Raw genomic sequence first — 17,503 nt, forward strand, 5'->3', positions numbered from 1 at the left:
GTCATACGCTGATGATACTCAAATTATTGTCTCAACCACCCTGCCGATAAATGACTCTGCCCTCAAATTTCGAGCTTGCATGGAGGCTGTATCGCACTGGATGATACGTAACCATCTTAAGCTGAATGGAGAAAAGACGGAAGTCTTGATCTTAGGAGGGAGTCAAGAGCTGTGTACGGGGGACTGGTGGCCGGCCTCCTTAGGGGACTGTCCCCAGCCTACTCATTCGGCCAGGAATCTGGGCATACTTATAGATCCTGCCTTTTCATTTGATCGCCAGGTCAACAGAACAGTGGCCACCTGCTGCACTATCATTCGGACTTTAAAAAAGATTTCCCCATATCTGTCACCTGATGCGCGCAAAAAGGCAACAGTCGCCCTGGTCTCATCCAGGCTTGATTATTGCAGTGCGCTATATGGGGGCATTAACAATAAATCTCTTCAGCGACTCCAGGTTGTCCAAAATGCCGCTGCCAGGATGGTCCTTAACCTCCCTAGGCGCACTTCTGCTACCTCGGCTAGGAAAGATCTCCATTGGCTACCTACTCATGCCAGGATCTCTTTTAAAATTATTTGCCTGGCCCATAGGGCGGTGTTTGGATCAGGATCCGAAGGGATTAGATCCCTTGTTAGCCCCTATATCTTCAGCAGATCCCTTCGCTCGGCCTCCAGAAATCTGCTCATCGTCCCCAGATTTAACAGGGTGAGAGGGGGAGGAAGAGCATTTTCCATCTTGGCTCCTAAATTATGGAACTCGCTCCCATCTGAACTTTCCAGTCAACCCTCATTAGGGGGTTTTCGTAAACTTTTGAAGACCTGGCTCTTCTCCCTGGCTTATTAAGTTCTATGGTATCCCCCCTATGTTGTTCTATGTCTGTTAGTTGTCTGCGCCTTGATGCCCTTCTGGGTTAAGTTTTGCGCATTATAAGATATTCATTCATTCATAACCGAGCATTCTCTTACTTCTCACGATTAAAATGGCACCCAACTTGTACGGGTGGGTCTATCCTCCGGTATAACAAAAAACGCAAAACACAGCATGGAAACGTAAAGATTTTTGCTTTAAATTAAGAATATTTTGGGGACATGGGTTACTGGGGTGTTAGGACCTAAGTTCGGTCAGAATCCAGAAGATTGCCCTCACATTTATGCAGAGGAAAGTTCCAGAATCTGAAGGAAATTACAAACATCCTACCACCAAGCTTGTTCCAATAAAAATGGTAGAACACTTGTTTGGATGGCCCAAAAAAGCATAGTGACATTTTTTGGGCTGTAGGTAGCTGCTATATTTGGGCTCATAGTTGACAAAAAAACAAGGGGAAACTAGGATAGCCTAGATTGCCTGGGTCTGATGACGTTTTACTGCGCAGAATACCCTACAAACACCAGACTATGCCTAAAAAAACACAATTTCCTGTTACTTTCCAAGGAGGGTGGCTGCATTATTCAGTCTGGGATTGACCTGCCCCTAGGGAAACGTACCAACCGTACATACTTCTGAAAACTAGCAATCCATGGAAATTCAGTGTTGCATGGATTCCATGAATCCCACCACTTTTTTCTACCCATAATACCATGGAAATGTCCAAGTATTTGTGAAATACACATGTATTCCTCATATGAATGTGACAGAAAACGCCAGATCTTGCAGCAAACTGCAAAGGTCCTACCATTTTGGATTCTAACTCTACGTCTGATTATGCCACATTTGTTGGTGATCTTATTATGCTGGACAGCCACCTGGACCATGCCAAGTTAATTTGGTCTTCATTCTTACAGTTTTGGTCTGGTCACATGGATTAAACACACCCATACTTGAGGCACAATGTTTTTGGGAAACTGGACAATGTAAGAAGCAAAAAGTTTGTCATTGGCAGGACACTTCAGAGATTTCATTCACATAATTGTTGGGAATTTGTGTTTTTTTGACCAGTACTTTCACAGTATTTAGGGTAACAAAAATGTGTAGGAATATTCAAACGTCACACCACCATGAATTTCCCAGCGTCTCTAGTTCTCAGGAATGCCCAGGGCTAGTATGGTTCCCTAGGGGCCAGTGGACTCTGGGTCCAAATGCTGTAGCCATTCCAATGAAAAGTACACCTTCCATTGGAATGGCTACAGCATTTGGACCCATTTGGTGTGTATATGCATTGTTTTGATGGTCACATGGCTTTTTTAGATAAGAAAATTCTATGGAGTCCGTGTAGGCCATACCACCCTTGATTCTCATTGGTCTCTAGTTTTCACAAGTGCCTGGGTTGCCAGTGTTCCTTGGGTGAATACTGTGCCACAGCATAACTACTGGAGCCATTTCCAATGATATATGAGAAGACATTTCGTACTTTTAGGCATAGATTTGACATTTAAAGAACATTCTGATTAAAGGAATGTGCAGAGATCAATGCAAGCCACAGCACCCTGGACTTCTCTAGCCCTCTAGTTGTCATAAACACCCAAGGTTAGTACGGTTCTCTGGGTGCCTGATGACCCCAGGCCAAAATACTTTGACCATCCCTCTTGAAAATGAAAGGAAATTGGGATTTCTTTTGATGTATTCACAGGGGGAAGAAAGATCTTCTGCTATCTGGAGGTCAGAGGTGCAACTTGATGGCAGTACCCACCGGCCCCATTTTCTTCCTTTTTATGGACACAAATCACTGGTATACCATAGGCTTTCTGTTGCCCTGCGGTGGGCAGATTAGGGGTAAATCCACCAGAAGGACACAAGCATTGTATGGGCTTTAGGGGTGGAGAGGTGCAGCCCCATGATAGGACAGTTGGCACTGCAGAAAGACTGTTTGGGTGAGGGATGTAGCCGAATGCTAGGGCACCTAGACCCCACCCCCATTCACTATTCATGACGTTTAGTTACTTTTTGTTGCCCCTTGGGCAAGATGGATTTGGAGTAGAACCCCAATTGCCCACAAGGACAGTAGAAAGACTGCTAAGTTCTTTTTTCTAGGGGAGGGGAGCTATGGCATGTGCCATCAGGGCTGTTCTACCATTAAAAAAATACCTGATGGACTAGTGTGGATATGGGCTCAAGGATCTTTTTCCCAGAGTAGGGATCCACAAGGGAGAGCTACAGCTGGAAAGGAAAGTGAAGAGTCTTCTCTTTCCAACGGTACATCTCCTATCCAAATTGCTGCTCTCTTGCTTAACTGTACTTTCACTGCTCGTGTAAGCACCAAAGGGATTCCATCTCCTAGTACGAGAACATGATCTCTACATCTTATGCACTCGAGATGTAATGTGGAGGACATTGAGTTCATGTTCTCTGCATTTAAGGGTTTAAGATCCCATGCCAAACATTTTGTGCCTGAGTTGCCCCATTAGGGGTAGGGTCCTATCCTGTTGCTGGTGTTTCTATTTAGATCCATTTTCTCTAGCCTTTTAGCCAAAGAGTTCTAAGAGAGAGAGTGCCATTCTCCATCAAAGTCACTGTTATCCTGTATTTAGCCAGAAGCATACCCCGTGCAAGGAATGTGAGCTGGATCTTCAGGCAAATTACCCAGAAGACACATCTTTGCTGATTTTTGCAAATACAACACAGACATTTTAGTACAGAACTCACTACTTCCCCCGAAAAAGATAAAATCATTCCCCATTCCCACCATGTATACCAAAAATCTTCTGTCACCACAGGACACACAGGATAGCCTGAGAACTAAATGAGCACATTCTGAGTATTATGTTGGGAGCTTTATAAGCCCATATCAGACATTTATGCAGAATTTGTTTCAATCTGTTATTGCATCAACATTTTAGTGTGTTTACACACACTCACCTTTTCCATGTCCATTATTTGGAGCAAAGGTCTTCTTTACATCTTATTTTTACATTGACTAATGATTGTCAAGCTTTCAGTCTAATCTTTGTGTACACAGTAGAAATGCAAGTGCTTCCTGAACCCAGTGCACGCAAGGCCACATTTAGAGTATTTGTTTCAGGTACCCTACGGAACAAACCCCAAGTTTTGCTAGCCCTGAATGCCATTGTGGTGAAATGCAATATGCAAGAAACCTCAAACATGTGTGCCACACCAATTAGTGAAATCATCATAGGCAAATTCTCTCCATTTTGATGTAACTCTCTTGTCAGGACTGAGATATCTAAAATATTTTGACCCTTCTGGGCGGTCCTAATGATCTTGACGAGAGGATTAATAGTGCAGAAAGAGTCCAAATTGACTTTCCAGTACCAGTTCAACTTGTGACTTACAATAATGGCTTCCAACTCTGTGATAAATTCTTCTTTTTAGGCGACAGATGTTTGCCACATTATTTTTACTGGAAGCTAAATCAAATCATATTAATCAACAACAATATTAGTCAGTTCTTGAGTTCAGTTAATAATGAGAGTTTTATAAAAAAGATTAGTAAAACTATTTTTATTTAATTTGTAAGTCAGATAAATCCATTTGCAGAAATATCAAAATAAAGAAATAATCTATATTCTAACTAAAAGTCCAGAATTAAAAGCTAATAGAACCCATAAAGAGTTTGAGAAAAGAGTGAGATCAAATCAAATTAAGTAGTCTAACTTCCCATAAAGAGAAGTTCATGAAATTCAGCCAATTCTCAGTATCTAAACAGCATCAGCATACAGTTACAGTAGTAATCTATACAAATAAAGCCTCAACAAGGAACTATGGGGCAACAGATGCAGCAGTAGCTACAACTGTCAAGAATAGAAAAAAAGAAAGGTTGAAAGGCTTCAAGACAGAGTTTGGGAGAATCTCCTGCAAAGTGTCTGGCTGTCTAGCTAGAAACACACACTAATATAAAAGACAAGAACACATGTCAGCAACATTGTTGCAGGTCAGAACATTTTTGCCTAATGAAAAGACATATTTCGATGGTGAGCAGGTTTCATTCTTCCTTTCCCAAGAAAAGGCACATGAAGTCCACAGTCTACTATCAAATACGTAACAGACATCATTAAACATTTGTGTTTCTGGAAGCATTAACCTTGGTTCCCAGGGAACTTTAATGTAGAGTCTATTCTATCATGTATTCAATGTTTCACGGTGTGGCAATGAACTATAATAAAGTCAGAAACATTTACTTGCAGATTTCTAGTTAGATAATGCTTTTCATATTCCATGCAAGAGAGAATTATTGTTAAAATATGTGATTCTCTATTTAGCATTATATGAACACAAGATAGTTAGGAAGTACAAGCCTGGTGCAAATGAAAACATGTTGCTTAAGGAAGATAATACATTTATAAGACCAGAAAGTTTTGCAGTTATGATGAAGACCCTATGAAAGTCACATTCAGGTCAAGCTATCAAATACATTTCCCCATGGTTCAGTGATTTCTAAGGCTTATATTTGTTAAAGGGGAAAAATATAACAGTGGGCCTACCAGTGAATATGGCTGCCTAATGCATTTTGCACATTTTGACTACATGTCATCTTTCAGTGTTTTCACCTACATATCTAAGGCAATTTGCCAGATTTGTTAATTAATTTAAATGCTAATGTTTCAGCTTGCTCAAGATCTGAACTAGCACTAACCATTCAATTAACTGTTTGCATTAATTATTGTTAGCCTAGAAGAGATCAGTCTATGGTACTGGCTTCGGCATGATGCCTAGCCAGCAACTGAGACACTTTTAGCATTCTTAGTCTCATCTTTACAAAGATTTCCTTCTTCTTTCTTTGATCAATGGTCAATATATAGCCACCATTTCAATCAAATAAATCATCTATGGCTGCGATGTGGTTCTGAACTGAAAATATCAGAAGGGTTTTTTGGCATCCTGGGAGGAAGGGATCTCTGAATGCTGGATAGGGACCTTGATTTCTGTGTGCTTTGCATTGGTGATTCATCCATTGCAAATTCATGATTCAGCTTGAAGAATATATTACTAAAATGAGATTCCCCAGTTTTCTTTGCCAGTCCTTCCATGTCTACAGGGCGCAGAGATCTAGTGATTCGGGGAGGTAAGTTAACAAGTGAAATTTGAGACAAGTAATATTCAAGAAGTTAACTGCCTTATGCTTAGGGTGGTTATTTGTTATACCCTCCATAACTTTATCACAATTACTAATGATTCTTTTTTTCAAGCAATACTTTTTTGGTGCAAAACCAATGCATTGTTCTTTCTAGTATTTCTAATTCTACACTCCCAATCCTTGTCTTGCCTAGTTTAATGGAAATTGAGATTTAACGCAGAGGAAATTATGAGTAAAGATTAGATGCATATCATATCTGTTTAACAAGTTATGTTCGGAAACATTATTAACAAAAATCATACTACCTTCTCAGTATCTGAAGGATCATGGTTGGCATTCACCTTCAAGTACACGTCTAAAGACCTGGAAGAAATTCCAAAAACAGATTGAGTTAGAAGTATAAAGCTATGTTTGTATCCTGAAAAATCTAGCTGAACCGCTGTGCCATTTCCATTGCTTAGAAAAAATTCAATTATGAAGCACAGCTACAGACACTGTAAAATATTCTAACATGTATATACAAGGGCATAGACTACTGAAATCAATAACACTAAAGTCTCCATTATCTGGCCCGTGGTGGCTGAATCTAAGATCAGGGGGTGGGGGTGCTGGCGGTCCCTGCGACCGCCGTCCAGCGACGGCAGCAGGTAAGAGTGCGGGGGGAGTCCGCCATCCACCACCCCTAAAACTTGTGCCGCCTGGAGTGGACCGCGCCCCCGCGTTCCCTTCTTAGTGAAAATAATCACAGCATGGCCTCTAGGTTTCATATAGCTTTAATCTAATTTGTTACAACATTTTCTTCCTAACAAAATCTATCAAATTTAGAGAACACATTTTTATAAGTGCTACCTTAATTGAATCAAGAATGTGTGTCGACTTGTCCTCTTGCAGGAACTTTCCCAGAGAATGCCTGTTGCCCACACGGTGTTACCTCAACATTTCTAATTAGACAGCTATATCACAACGGAAAAATATGGTAAAATTGATCAGGAAAACTGATAAAAAGGGAAAAGAAATAGATGAAAAAAGAAGAAAATTATTGTTGCACCGGGTGTTCTCCTATGAAAAAAAGAAAAACTGGGAAAAAAGAAAAATAGCAAAACAATCCCAAAAAAAGATGTGGGGAACAAGGTGAACAAGGTGAACAGGAAAAAAGAGGATGAAAGAGACCAAAGGGGTTTTAGAAGGTTAACCTCAAATGGAAACAAGGACTGCAAAGCCAATTGGTCCCGCTTTTGGGGCCTATTGGCTTTGACAATGGTTTCTAGCAGTACATTCCTGAACCTGCGCAGCATGGCTATATAAAACAAGCATTGGCATAGCCAATAGGTTTCGCTTTTTGGGACCATATAAGTATTCAGTTATGCTGCACAATATCCGTTGCATGGCTAAATACTTATAAGGTCCCAAAAGCGAGACCTATTGGCCTGGCTGGGATTTCGTTTTTGGGGTGCTGCGCTGAACTGCATAATGCAGGGTGGAGGGTGTGCCTAAACTACAACTGATGCTAAGGTATGGATCTAGGTGTGTTATCGGTGATCCCTGCACCTTGAAGCAGTGGTAGGTATGTATGGGCTGCATTGCCCCACAGACTTAAGTTGGCAGAACCGTGTGTTTATAGCAATGCAGGAGAGGGTTCTGCACAATGATCCACCGCGTGCCGGAATCTATGGATCACTGGACATGTGAACAGCAAAGACCCCACGCACAGCAGGGAGTGATGCATGGCGATCCAAGGTGTGTATTACACGTATCAGAGTTTGTTAGTGTAGCAGTGAGTCCACGCACAGCAGAAGGTGGTGCAGTGTGAACCCAGGTGTGCTATTACACGGATGCACAGGTCGGAGTTCATTAGTGCAGCTGTGAGTCCACCTTGCACATCAAGGGGTGCAGTGAGACCACACACAGCAGGGGTGCAGTGACTGCACCATGATGTATCACAAGATGATTGCTGGGCTAGTTTATTTGCGGGGTGTACACGTCCCGGGTGAGTTCTGTGAACCCAAACATGGTGACGTGGTTAGGATGGACTTGCCCAAGCTGCGCGAGCACGCCAAGTAAAAGGGTGTACGCGTGGGTGACCGGTGTCAGAGTTGAGACCATTTACCAGCACCTTCTGTGTCCTGCCTGTTATTAAGCGGCCTACACGTGCACATGAAAGCGGCCCAGCCTCGCAGGCTTATTAACATTACTGCGTACTCAGCTAACATCGAGTGTGGCGGTAAGAACACACACCGTGCACAGCAGGGGGTGCAGTGAGTCTACGCACAGCAGGGGGTGCGAGTGATGGTAAAGTCTGGCCTTTAGCTTCACCGCCTGGAGTTGTACGCATTGTTCCTACAGTGTGTCCTATTACATTGAGCACAGCCTTCACAGTCCTTTCTCCTCTTCTTCCTCTGTTGGTGCAGTTTCCCAATTTTCCACATTCTGTAACTCTACCCAAACTCCAGCTGCTTTTGGTAGTGGTTGCGAGTGGGGCCCGTGAGGGGGGTGTATGGGGTAAGGTTATGATCGACACCAGTTCTTGGATGGAGGCCTGTTTTATTAATAGTCGCTTCTCTGGATGGCCCAGCACCCTGCACATTGGGGCGTGGAGGGGTCAGTACAGTAGTGTGCCTTGCGCAAATATGTGGCGAATGGGGGGGTTCAAATGGGGCATTGAGGGATTTAAGCTTTGCAGATATAAAAAGGAGCAGTGACGTGTTCTAAATGATTGTCTTGAAGGGTCTGGCACGTCAAATATGTTCCTCGTTTGTTTAGAGGGGGGCAGGGGTGGAGGACCGAGAATGAGGAGAGGAGAAGGCAACAGGGGAAGGTGAGAGAGGAGGGGGCGTGCGCCTGTTTCCCTTATGGGAGCGAGCAGGGGCACCATATGTTTGCAAGTTTATTACAAACATATGTCCCCAAATGTCGCTCCTGTAAGGGAATCGCCAAACGTGCACTCATTGCCATTGAAAGCAATACAAAGCGTGCACTTTTTTGGCATAAAAAGCAAATCGATTACAAGAGGTCTCTCCTATGCAGCAGACATTTGGTGATGCAGCGTGCGTGCAACGAAATTCGTTTTATTTATTTAAATGTTTACTTACCTGTAAAACTCCGTAATCCATACATTACTACCCCCACCCTGCCCCTCCCCCTGCCCACGTCACCGCCCTACAGAAACACCTACTGCCGACCGCTACTGGCGGGACCATAAAAGGTGGAATGAGTGACTGAAAATGAGGCATATATAGGAATAAAATAAAGTGCTAAAAAGATTAAAAAACCGAAAGATGCAAAAAGTGTGTGAAATAGACAAATTGAAGTAATACTATTTAGAACTGAACGTTTTAAGGAATATTTGCTTAAAAGCATGTAGCCTATTTTTCAAGACCTCATAACCATTGAATGATTGAAAGCTGTAAGCGTTTTGGACATTGGCCTTTGTAAAAACTAATGTGCTAAACCGAGAGGTGATACTGGTGATATTTGGAGGACGCATTTGCTTTGATGTGCTTAGAGTAGTTACTTCCACTTTGATATTTCAGTATTTCTTCAGAATACTTATGACACTAACATCACACTTTTATAAGCATTGCAATCACAATCTCACAATATTATCAACAACTTCTCGTTTACTGTCTATTATTGTACCAAAGTAAGGAACACACATTATTAAACAACCTCAATTAGCCAAACTTTGCTTCTAAATAAATGTTACCATGGTACCCTATAATTTCTTTTTTTTAAAAATCTTTTTATTGAGCAAATGAGTAATCCACTCTTACATGTATAAGAATCATGCAAATAGATAATGAGCAAGAATTGGAGCATTATCCAGTAAACAAACAGTTGCGCAGAGGGATTTCGGACGTTGTGTATGCCACATTGCATTTTTACAATGTTGTTTTTAGTGAAACCATAATTACAAAAATGTTTTAGAAACGGAAAAAAATAAACAATATACAAAAAACAAATCATATCTGCAAGTTTGCGAGAACGAGGGAGCAGATCAATTAGCACAACAACTTTTCCAATCTTAGTATGGTGGTCCGACAAATGCAAACATAATTACATTCTGCATCAGGCCAGGTCGCATTGAGCACTAATTGAGGAGGAGTATTTTTCCACAGCAAAACAGGCACAGTACAGGTCATCCTATGAAACACCCATGCCATCCGTGATTACAACAAACAACTGTAGCTGGTTGTGTAGTGTTGGCGTATCTTATACAGAAATAGTGGTGAATTCAGCCACAGCGCCGTCATGTAAACCAATCTAGCCCACCCCTTCCGGTACAATGGAGTTAATCGATTGAGACTGTGTTTCCTGAGTGAGTTTCACAATATACGTGCGATATGGCCCCCATATGTCCACTGGTTGGGAAGCAGACGGAATCTGTTCGGAGTATTCCACACTGTTAACATTGCAGTAGGCCAAACTGGGGAGCCAAGCTTGAACGGTTGGAGCGCGCCTAGCGCACCAGAGCAGTGCTATCTCTCTTTTTGCCAATAGAAAGCCAATGGCCGCCAATTTGCGGAAAGAACGTGGGAAATTGACGACATAGCCTAGTAACGCTATTTCAGGAGTGGGTAGCAACTCCAGGCCCAATATGTCTCCCAAAACACGGTGAACCTGAAGCCAGTATTCAAGCAAAAGCGGGCACGTCCAGGAAAGATGGGCGAAATCAGCCTGTGGGGCTCTGCATTTAGGGCAACAATGTGGCCTGCTGGCGTCGATCCTATGAGCAAGTGCAGGGGTGTGATACATCCGTCTCAAAAACTTAAAGTGTATAAGCTTATGTCTGCTGTTAATGGACACGTCCCTACTGGCAGCACAGCACGCCGCCCATTGGTCGTCAGTAATCTGGGTACCCAGATCGCCCTCCCATGCGGCGCGCACCGCTGTGTCTGAGGAAGGAAGTGAGGCTAGACATAGTTTGTATAGTTTAGAGACAACATGCGATCCTGTCTGGTTCTGTATTATGAATGTGAGTATGGCAGCGTCGTCAGGAGGAAGTGGGAATGTGTGAAACTCAGCACGGAGCCTGGATCTGAGTCTAGTCAGTGTGAAAGAGTCCATAAATGTTTGGTCAGCAAAGCGCTGATCCTCTGTCATGGAGAAAACATGACCTTCCGGGAAGAGGTCCCCGACCGTATCCAGTTGGTATTTGGATAATGTGCGCTGTACCACCGATTCACCTGTGATAGGGAGCCAGTGGGTATTAGGCAACGGAAGGGCAGGAGAGTATAATGTCTCAATGTGAAGTAATCTGCGTAGCACGTGGTGGATACTGTTTGTATATCTTGAGGGTCCCGGGGAAGCCCTCTGGGAAGGATGGATTTAAGGGGCACAGGGAGCGCCAGATCGGCCTCAGGCCTCAAATAAAGAATTCTGGCGTCCGGGTGAAACCAGAAATATGGATACGAGCATTGTGCAACTTAATAATAGAGAAAAAAGTCGGGCACGCCGAAGCCACCCCGCTCATGAGGAAGCGTCAATGTACGCCAGGCCACTCGCGGATTTCTACCGCCCCTACCAAACGCAACAACAAGGAACGAAGTTGGGGAAAAAAATCTTGGTGAGAGGAATCGGGATATTGTTAAATAAATACAAAAACCGAGGAAGCACGATCATTTTAATAATGGCAATCCGGCCAGCCATGGACAAGGGAAGCCGAAGCCAGCGTTCCATATGGTCCTCCAAGAAATCCAGGGCATGTCCGTAATTTAAGCGGACAATGGACACCGTGTCAAGGTGGACATGGATTCCCAGATATCTCACGGAGTCCGTGTTCCATTCTAGAGGAAAAGCACACAGCCATTGCGAGGTGGAGGGGGTAAGCGGAAAAATAACAGATTTGTGCCAATTTATTCTGAGGCCCGAATATTCGCCAAATCGGGCTATTTCCAACAACAGAGGCTCCAGATTGGTTGAGGCGTCCGAACATACAAAATCATGTCGTCAGCGTATAGAGAGACGAGGAGAGGCCCTGTGCGAAATTTAAGCCCTCTGTGGAGGTGTTTCTCTTGAAAATGGCGCACCAGAGGGTCCATCACGAGGATGAACAGCAGAGGGGATAAGGGGCATCCTTGACGGGTGCCTCGCGAAAGTGTAAAGCTTTAAGAGATGGTGCCATTTAAACGTAGCCGGGCAGTAGGCGCGGTATACAGTAACTCAACTGTCGCCACAAACATCTCCGGCACGCCCATTCGCCTCATGACCGATAAAAAGAAGGGCCACTCCAGCGTGTCAAACGCCTTCTTCGCATCCAAAAACACTGCTGCAGCTGGGGTAGAGGGGTCAATTCTGTGCAATACAGAGAACAGCATCCGCAGATTGAAGGAGGTGGACCTGTGCGGAACGAATCCGGATTGAGCCGGCGAAATGATGGATTCCATTAATAGTGATAGGCGGATCGCGAGAACTTTAGCCTAATATCTTGTAGTCCTAGTTTAATAGGGACAGGGGCCTATAAGAGCCACATAAGGAGGCGTCACAGCCTGTTTTGGGATTAAGAACAATTACCGCTTCCCTGAGCGTGGGTGGGAGAACGCCAGATTCCAGAGCCTCTGCGTAGACCTCGATTAGCCGTGGTACAAGTTCCTCCTTATATTCTTTATAAAAATCAGCAGAGAAACCGTCAAGGCCCGGCGCCGAGGAGCCCTTCAATGAATCAATGGCCTCAACTATGAAATCTGGAGTGATGGGCATGGCAAGAAATTCCTGCAATCTCATTCAAATAAGGGCCGGGGTCGCGCTGTTCCTCTGAAAGCGTGGAAGTGTAGAGAGTTTTGTAGTAGGACAAGAAAATGCTACATATATTGGGAGTGGAGTGATGTTGTGTGCCCTGAGTGTCTACAATGTCAGAGATGTAGGCCACCTGGTGGGGCGGACGGAGCATTTGCGCAAGCAATTTGCCCGGTCTGTCATCTTCTCCATACTGACGCGCCGTATAGTGTTTGCCCATAAACCGTAGTTCCCTATCTGCAGTGTCTCGAAATTCCAATAGCAATTCCAGGCGTTTGGCTTCCCGGGATTCTGAGGGGGCTGTAAGTATTTCTTTCTCTATCGTAGAGATATCAGTTTCAATAAGGGTTAAGGTGGAGCGAATCTCCCGTAAAGCTCCTACATGTTTAGCAATACAAACCCCGTGAATGGTGGCTTTGAATCCCTCCCATAACGTGGCCCAGGAATCTACAGAGCCGGTATTAATGTCGAAATAATCGTCAATGGCGCTGCGGATCTCTTCTTTAAAAACCTGATCCAGCAGGGCCCTACCAGGGAAATGCCACTGCCTTTCGTAGCCACCCTGCCTAGGGATTGATAAAGTTAACACAATGGGGGAGTGGGCCGATAGCGTGCGTGGAAGGGTGGAAAGGCCATCCACCCAGCCGGCGAAGCCTGGGGAGAGAAGCCAATAGTCAATTCAGTGCTAGTGTTGTGGAACCCTGAATGATGTGTATAATCGGGTGTGTTTGGGTACAACCGAGCTTCTATGTCTATTAGGGAGAAATGAGAACACATTTCTGCAAGCACTGAGCGGGCCCGAGTCTTGCAGTCCAGGGAAGGAGAAGTACTGTCTCTGTCTGGATTCATTAGCAAATTAAAGTCACCTCCCATCATCTATGTCGGAGTGAAGCAGCGTCAGTTTAAGGTCTTGAAAAAAGGCGGGGGAATCTATGTTGGGACCGTAGACCCCAACCATTGCGATCTTGTACCCCAACAACACTCCTGTGATCAGCACATATCTACCCTCTCCTTCTGTGGTACTACCAGTTAATACAAAGGGAACACGCCTGTGCACAAGACTTGCAACACCTCTGGCATATCTGCTAAAATTCGAAAAAACTCTGTGTGTACCCCATCCCCTAGCTACGGAGGTTGCATCCGCCTGCGCCAAGTGAGTCTCTTGCAGAAAAAGGACATCTACCTTGTGCCGTGCTGCATAGTTCAATACCTGTTTACGTTTTCGTGTAGTGTTCAAACCACAAACATTCCAAGACATCAATGTAAGTCTGGACGGGCCAGACTGCAGACCTACCCTTGCCATAGCACCACACCAAAAGAAATTACAAACAGGCGTGCATCTGTCAATCCACTCTCATAAGCCTCGCAAATACTCACAAACATAAATGACCACACAAACAAAACACACCCCGCCCCCACCCACCACCCAGCCTCCCAGCATCCCCAGAGAGGCAATCCCTGAACAAGCGCTGACTAAAAGTGCAAAATACAAAAGGCAATAACCATACAATGAAACGATGGTGCTTCAAAAAAAATAAAACCCCAAAGAAGTAAGACAAGAAGGCATTCGCCATAGGGGGTAGCAACGCCACGCCATGCGGGCATCCCGACTAAAGCGACCCCAGAAGTGATGACAATCTAACAAATGCTGGAAAGTCCACATCTAGTAAGCAATACTATGAGCAGGGCCCAGAGATTAGTCAATCAAGAGCGGTCAGCCCTGGCCGGTTTCATCAAAAAGGTCAACACTGGACTGCGTGTCGTTACGGGGTGGAGAGCGTGCCGCGGGTCCTGAAGCCGATGGTGAACCCTGTCTTCTATAGCCCTGACAAAAATCCTGTGCCTCCGTGGGGGAGTCAAAGATGCGGTATCTGCCATTCACATCAACCTTCAATCTGGCCGGATACAGCATACCGTACTTTAAACCTAGATTGCGAAGAGACGCTTTGACTCCATTATATTTGCGGCGTGCCTCCTGAACCATTAGCGTGAAATCTGGGAAGTAGGACAAAACGCTGCCCTGCCACCGCACTTCACCGGCCTCTCGTGCAGAGCGAAGCGCGGCGAACCCGGTCGCGGAAGTTCATGATCCTGGCGATTATGGGCCGTGGGGGTTGCCCAGGACGAGGTTTAGGACCCAGTGACCTGTGTGCTCGTTCGACTTCAAAGCCAGCAGTGAAGGTGTCCTTTCCGAACAGTTCAATGAGGAGATGTTCAACAAAAGTGTTAAAACGTCCCGTCGGTGTCGTCTCCGCCACACCAAGAAGACGAATGTTGTTGTGCCGGCTACGCGCATCCAAGTCCTCATTTTTTATGGCCACGTCTTTAAGAATTTTCTCGACCCGTTCCAGCCGCTTAAGCGCTTTGGTGGCGCCATCCTCCACATCCGATATTCTGGATTCCGTCACGTCCAGGCGTCGGTCATGGGCCTGCACTTTGGTGCCCATATCAGCAATTTTCTGTTCGAGGCTGTCGAAGCAGGTATCAAGTGCCTTAAATCCTGCACACATTTCACCCATCATGGCGGCGACCATGGCAGTGGCGTCCCCCATGCCCGCAGAATTGGCAGCCTCGGTAGTGGAACCAGGCGGAGGGTCTGTCGTGAGGAGGGGAGTTTTGTCGAAGCTCAGCTTCCTCAGGTTCGGGTCTCTCTTCCCCATGGCCAAAGCTGTGGTGATTGTGCTGTCCCGGAGAAACAATGCGTGGCGTCAGACAGTGAGGGAGAATGTAGCAGAGCAATACTAGGTACCAGGCAGATCTATGTCCAGACAGGCCTCAATGCGCAGCGCAAATCCGGGCTATGTAACGCCAAGGTGAAGTAGATTATGTCCATCCCCGCGTCCAAACGCCGACAGCGTCAGGTAGCTGTGACGGCCAGGACCTGGGTGTCGTTGAAGGGCAGTGTCCGTTGATGGAGTGGCACTCGTGTTGGGCAGTATAATGGGAGAGCGTCCCTCTCCCGGAGCCCAACGCAGGAGGGTGGGAGGGAAACAGTAGTCCCCTCGTTTGGGTCTAAGGCGGGGCCACCACTGATCAATAGGAAGCGCCCCCCGGCGTCCCCACCGCCACTGTCCTCCACCCCCGCCGCCACCGAACGAACGGTCCCGCCCGCCGCCCCAGATCTGCCGCAGGCCCGCAAATCGAGGCCCCGGCTCCAGCGCGCGCCCAGGCCAGAAGGCCTCGATCACACCCAGGAGCCTGGCGCCCCCACCCAAGAGCCCACGAACGGGCAGCGAGCGCAAGAGCCCGCAGGCAGCGCGCGATGGGGTAGAAGGCCCGGCAGCAGAGCGCCGCGCAGCACTCACCCAGCGATCCGGCGCAGAAATAGAAGATGGCGCCAAGGTCCGGAAGGCCTCGATTCTCCTCCGCCGTTGACACCACTAAGGACGCTCCCTGGGCCTCCGGAGCCACCCGGGTGGTCGGGGTGGCTTCCACATGCGGATCTACAACGATGTGGGGGCAAGGGGCAGCGGATCACATCCTATTCGGCGCCGCTGGGAGCCCGCATGGAGGAGCTTCACGGAGAGGCAGCCATTCCGATCGCCTCCATGGCCACGCCCCCCTGATACCCTATAAATAGGTCAAAATCAACATTTCTTCTGCTTAAAGGTTATGAAAAGAACACCTTTACCCCAAGTATAGGGTAATGCTTCAGAACCAGCATTATGCCTAGGTTTTTCAGTTTTCTGTGTCTATTTAGTATGAATTGTTGTTTTTCTTCCAGTGTTTTCCAATGTTTTAAAAAATTGTAAAGATCAGTGGTTATCAAGGTTTACTCTTTTTTGCACCATATAAATCATGGGCATAGTATTTTCCAGTACTTTTAAAGAATATGGCTTTTATTTTCTTCATTGGTTCATTCCTATTGCCATTCCTTCCTATCTTCTTTCATGCTTTTAAGTCCCTTTTCCAAGAAGTAACCTTTTATTATTCCCCTTACTTCCCTGCCTTTCCCATTCGCAGCACTCCTCTCTCGAGCAGTCCAGTCTCACCCCATTTTCAGAAGAACTGGGGACTCATGCTGCTTCCAGCATTCACTGTTCTAGTGCATTTCCCATCTTGGAGAAAAGAACGAACACATCTCTACAATTACATTAAATACATTGCCAAAATGTGTATAGGTGATTATGTCAAGAATCAGACCTTGGTTCAGCACCATACGTTCCGAGCCTCAGTTTGACATGGAAGCATTAGGAATTAAAATTGAACTTGTTGATCTGGAGAGGTACCATGAACATGAATTACTCAAAACGAATTCATATACATGTTTTTTCTCAAATTGTGCTGTATGCAGCACATATTTGGAAACATAGAGCTATGATTATCTCTTAATGATTCTGAGCTGTACTGGCTGTACCTTATACACTAACTCATAGATATTCTATATTACGCAAAACCAGAGCATTAGCTTCTTCTGTGCATCAGCATGATTGCTGAAGTTGTTCATGATATGGACCTTGTCCATCTGTATAAGAAGATACGGCTCCTGAAGGCATGCCTTTTAGACCATCACTACATAAAACTAAGAACAGGAGTGGGCATGGGACATGTGCACAGCATGCATATGCATAGCGTCTGTATGCACAGTGAGGTTTTTTGCCATAATCTGGATACCTTAGCTTTCATAAAGCAACGCTTATTACCACTGTCAATGAAGGAGAGGGGGTACTAAACTTTGCTTGTCTTTACTGAGACCCTGCTCAGAATTCAGCTGTGAAACGGCTGGCCACTATACAACAACATGCAGTGAATAGTGACCTGAAGCCATATGAATTGAGCCATGCCCTCAAATATGAGTGGATGTA

At 45.4% G+C, this 17,503-nt stretch overlaps 1 protein-coding gene across 1 annotated transcript in view; it reads right to left on the reverse strand.

Moving 5' to 3' along the window:
* Positions 1-17,503, reverse strand: part of LOC144761925 (spermatogenesis-associated protein 7-like) — a 970,202-nt gene that overhangs the window by 368,618 nt on the left and 584,081 nt on the right. Inside the window, exon 7 of the mRNA XM_078647121.1 lies at positions 6,272-6,329. Within this exon, the coding sequence (XP_078503247.1) occupies positions 6,272-6,329 (58 nt within the window). The remainder of the gene's footprint in view (positions 1-6,271; positions 6,330-17,503) is intronic.

This window comes from Lissotriton helveticus, chromosome 6, assembly GCF_964261635.1.
Source record: "Lissotriton helveticus chromosome 6, aLisHel1.1, whole genome shotgun sequence".
Lineage (NCBI taxonomy): Eukaryota > Metazoa > Chordata > Amphibia > Caudata > Salamandridae > Lissotriton > Lissotriton helveticus.